At 39.9% G+C, this 3460-nt stretch overlaps 1 protein-coding gene across 3 annotated transcripts; it reads right to left on the reverse strand.

Moving 5' to 3' along the window:
• Positions 1 to 307: 307 nt before the first annotated feature.
• On the reverse strand, positions 308 to 3097 carry LOC148191978 (cyclin-dependent kinase inhibitor 5-like). 3 transcript variants are annotated; one of them, XR_015782526.1, is made up of 5 exons: positions 2686 to 3097; positions 2467 to 2522; positions 1999 to 2169; positions 1487 to 1849; positions 308 to 630 (listed from the first exon to the last, which is right to left on the reverse strand). XR_015782526.1 is itself a non-coding variant. In XM_088100140.1 (4 exons), exons 1-4 carry the CDS (start codon positions 2935 to 2937, stop codon positions 1780 to 1782), a joined length of 549 nt encoding a protein of 182 aa, XP_087956266.1. In that variant the 5' UTR covers positions 2938 to 3097; the 3' UTR covers positions 308 to 1779. The 3 variants fall into 3 exon arrangements, 1 of the variants encoding a protein (XP_087956266.1); XR_015782525.1 differs by having other exon boundaries at positions 705 to 1849; XM_088100140.1 differs by having other exon boundaries at positions 308 to 1849.
• Positions 3098 to 3460: the final 363 nt, after the last annotated feature.

The raw sequence follows: 3460 nt of genomic DNA on the forward strand, positions 1-3460 counted from the left end.
TACTTTTTATATCAAATATATTGTAAACTATATAAAAAATTGTTACAAAATGTTATTTTTATATCAGTGATAGGTGGTTATGTGATTCTAAATTTTCATTTTAAGAGGTAAGAAATTGTCCGATAGAATGAAGACTTATTTACAACAAAATCGTCTTAAGGAGATACAACTTATTGACATTATCGAACCCATCTATTTAATTTTGAAAAATTATTGACCTAGATTGATAAAATAAACCGCTTTATTGAAATTACCTTCCAATTAAAAATGAGATAAATGTGTGTTTGGTTTCCACGTTGGGGGGAAGGAGAAAACAACACAGCAGTGTATTTATTATATGAATGTGCACATGTTAACAGGGGTTAAAAGGGAGAATAAAGGGAAACGTCCCGATGGGAGATTGAAAAGTTTGTAAGAATGAAGATCCTGTGTTGTCAAAGGATATCTGATTTTCTGATATTCTGATATCTCATCCGAAACACGGTGTTGATTTGCAGGGCAATGATTATAACATAACGGAAAGCAGCAGTGGGAAGGCACATCACGGAATCCACAACCATGTAGTACTGTTGCACTATCTCAGCGCTTTAATAAGGGCCTACCTAGTACGACGTGACAAACACGGTCCTCCTGCGCAACATGGCAAAATAATTAATTAAAAATTGCAAAACCAAACGACGGCCGAATAAGGTCACACTACCTACCTCCCATCTCTACGTCCACTGTGGCTATGCAGCATCGGGACCACAAATTCTCAACCCAACAATACACCACTCTTCTGCTACCTCAACCCTTTCCTCTCATCTTCATCACCTCACCGCATTCCCGTTCTCATTCCTACTTCCTCTTCCTCTCTCTAATTAACTTCGCTTTCTTTCAAATGAATCCACTTTTGCCATGAATTCTAATGATTAAACAAAACTACCAAACTAACTAATGATGCGTGTGTCTCTCTTTATGGATTTCAAATTCTGATCAAGACCAGATACTTTCCGTTTTATGTATCTTGGTGGATAAGAAGAAGCGAGAATGGTAACGTGTGGAAACAACAATAAAAACAATATTCCAATTTTTACTCCCTTCCCTATATTTGTTGTACTTGTGAAAGTGTTTGCTGCAATTTCTCACATGGTGGGGCGGGGCGGGGATAATAAGATCATCTTTCTCATCCTCACTAACACGTGCCCATAACTTACACCGCACGGTGCGTGTCTTTGCCCCCTCCCATGGCCTCCCCTCTTCCTACTACCAACTCCCACTCCTTTCATTTCCCCATTTTCGCTATAAGTCGGCTAATCTTCTTCCTTCTCATTTTTCTTTGTTTATTTTTTTCTTCAAAAAAATATACAAAAGAATAGAAAAACTAGACACAATCATACAGTCACTGACTTCTGTGTACTCTATACTAAAAAGCGAAGTTTAAAAACACAAATGGACAGGGATTTTAGGGGAACGCTTATAGGAAAAAAATGAGAGAAGTTGGAACCGGTAAAGGGAGCGTTAGTTCTTCGTAAAGGAAGTTTACAGTATTCTGCACAAGCGAGCATTAAGCTGCTTCTCAGTACAAGGAACAAATGAATCTCAATCTGTTTACATTAACCACACTCAAATACAAAAAAGTTGTACACAAGAGAAAAGAGTCTTGGTTGGTGTAAATGATAATTAACACTGAAGAAACCAAAGACCTAGACCGGACTTAGCAATATTATAATTGAAGAGACCAAAATGGCATGTTCAAATTGATCGGAGTTTTTTTTTCTTATGGCGAGACCCACACCTTCATGGTTTCAACTGAACCCACTCATAACGTCCTTCCAGCGGCATATCCTTAACAACGTCATAATTGTACCTGCAAAATAAATTTTTAATTAAAATGGAATGACAGAGCTACATCATATACTAATTTTGGTGTCAAAAACTAAAACTAGAAAAAAAAAGGAAAAAATAAAAAAGTGAGAGAGAGAGAGTAAGAAGAAAATTCTAGCAATTATAACTTACTTATCTTGAAATCGTTTCTGAATGTCTTTCTCGGCGGTAACGAAGAATTCTTCCAGCTCCGACTCGGTTGGCATGGTTCGAGCCTTTGACGAGGCACGACAAGAAATCATCTCCACTGACTCTGTCTCCTCCGAATTTTCGAGAAGCTTGCCGGAACGATTCATCTCTTTCCTGCAATGTTCGGACACGAAAACTATTACGGTTCAGAATTATATATAGATAGAATAGAATGCGTAGTGCGCGAAAAAACACAAACACTCACACACGAGATAGAGAGAGAAGAAGAACGAGTTTGAGTTTTGAATTGAGGAAATTATTATGACTGTTGATACATTTTTTATGTCGTGCTGTTTTGAACTGAGGGGGCTTGATTATGGAGAAAAAATGGGTTGGAGGAAAAACGTCTGGATATGGAACTATAGCTGGAAGCAAATTCAAATTTAAATAAAATGAGTTTGATTAAAAGACCCTTCAATTTGTGCAGCACCATTGAACGTCGACGTTTCAACTCGCGCGCTCTCCACCTGTAAGGAAACGTTGAATGCGATGCATTAATTTAGGTGATAAAAAATGAGTGAATGAAAGGCTATACAGAGACTAAATTAGCGAAAGGAAGGAATTAAGAGGAGTGTTGAATCAGAAATTGTATGACAGACAGCAATAGATAAGAAATAATAAATCGGTTACCTCCAGATCTGAGAGTTTGATCATGTCCTCATCAAGGCTGGTGGATCCATTGTTGGAGCAGCAAGAGGCAGGAATTTCAGCCGAGGTAGGGCTGAGGCAGCGTAAAGTGGTTTTGGGAGACTTGGAGAATTTAGGTGGGTCTTGGTTGGTGTGGGTGATGGTCTTTCTCTTGGGAGTTGGTCGAGCTGAAGTGTCAGGTTCCATGGCTAATGCGGCTGGAGCGCGTGTCCTGACACCGACCTGAGCAAGCATTGATGTGCACTGTGAGTCCCTTTAAGTACTACAACTAATGTTGCGTCCTCTCGCGAGGTGATTCCTATTCAGGTGTTGGTGTGCGCGATGTTGCGTTGCGTTGTGTGGTTTTTTGGGGTTTAGTTTGGTAATGTAAGAGAGAGAGTGAGGGAATGAAGGAGGTGTGGCGTGAGTGAGCGTAGTAAGTTGGTGCGCGCGTGTAGTACGGAGACGACGAAATTGTGATAGCGACGAAAGGGATTCAACGGTTGGGATTAGGTAATTGCTTTTTCTTAGTGGTGCTGCTGGCAAGTGTGGTGGTGGCCTAGTTTCTGTTAACAATGACGGGGAATCTGACCGCGCCGTTATTCAAGTTTGTACCCTGCGCCCTTGGGTGGCCATATCCGCGTCTTACACCTCATGCTTCCAAACAGGAATAAGATTAAGACAGATGAAGGATGAGCTGGGATTACCCTCTAAATTACTCACTACAAACAAAGCAACGTTGATTTTGTAGTAAAAAATAAGAATCATGCGGTTCTAA

Source organism: Vigna umbellata, chromosome 10 (genome assembly GCF_029865625.1).
Source record: "Vigna umbellata cultivar VRB3 chromosome 10, Vumbellata_1.0, whole genome shotgun sequence".
Taxonomy (NCBI): Eukaryota; Viridiplantae; Streptophyta; class Magnoliopsida; order Fabales; family Fabaceae; genus Vigna; species Vigna umbellata.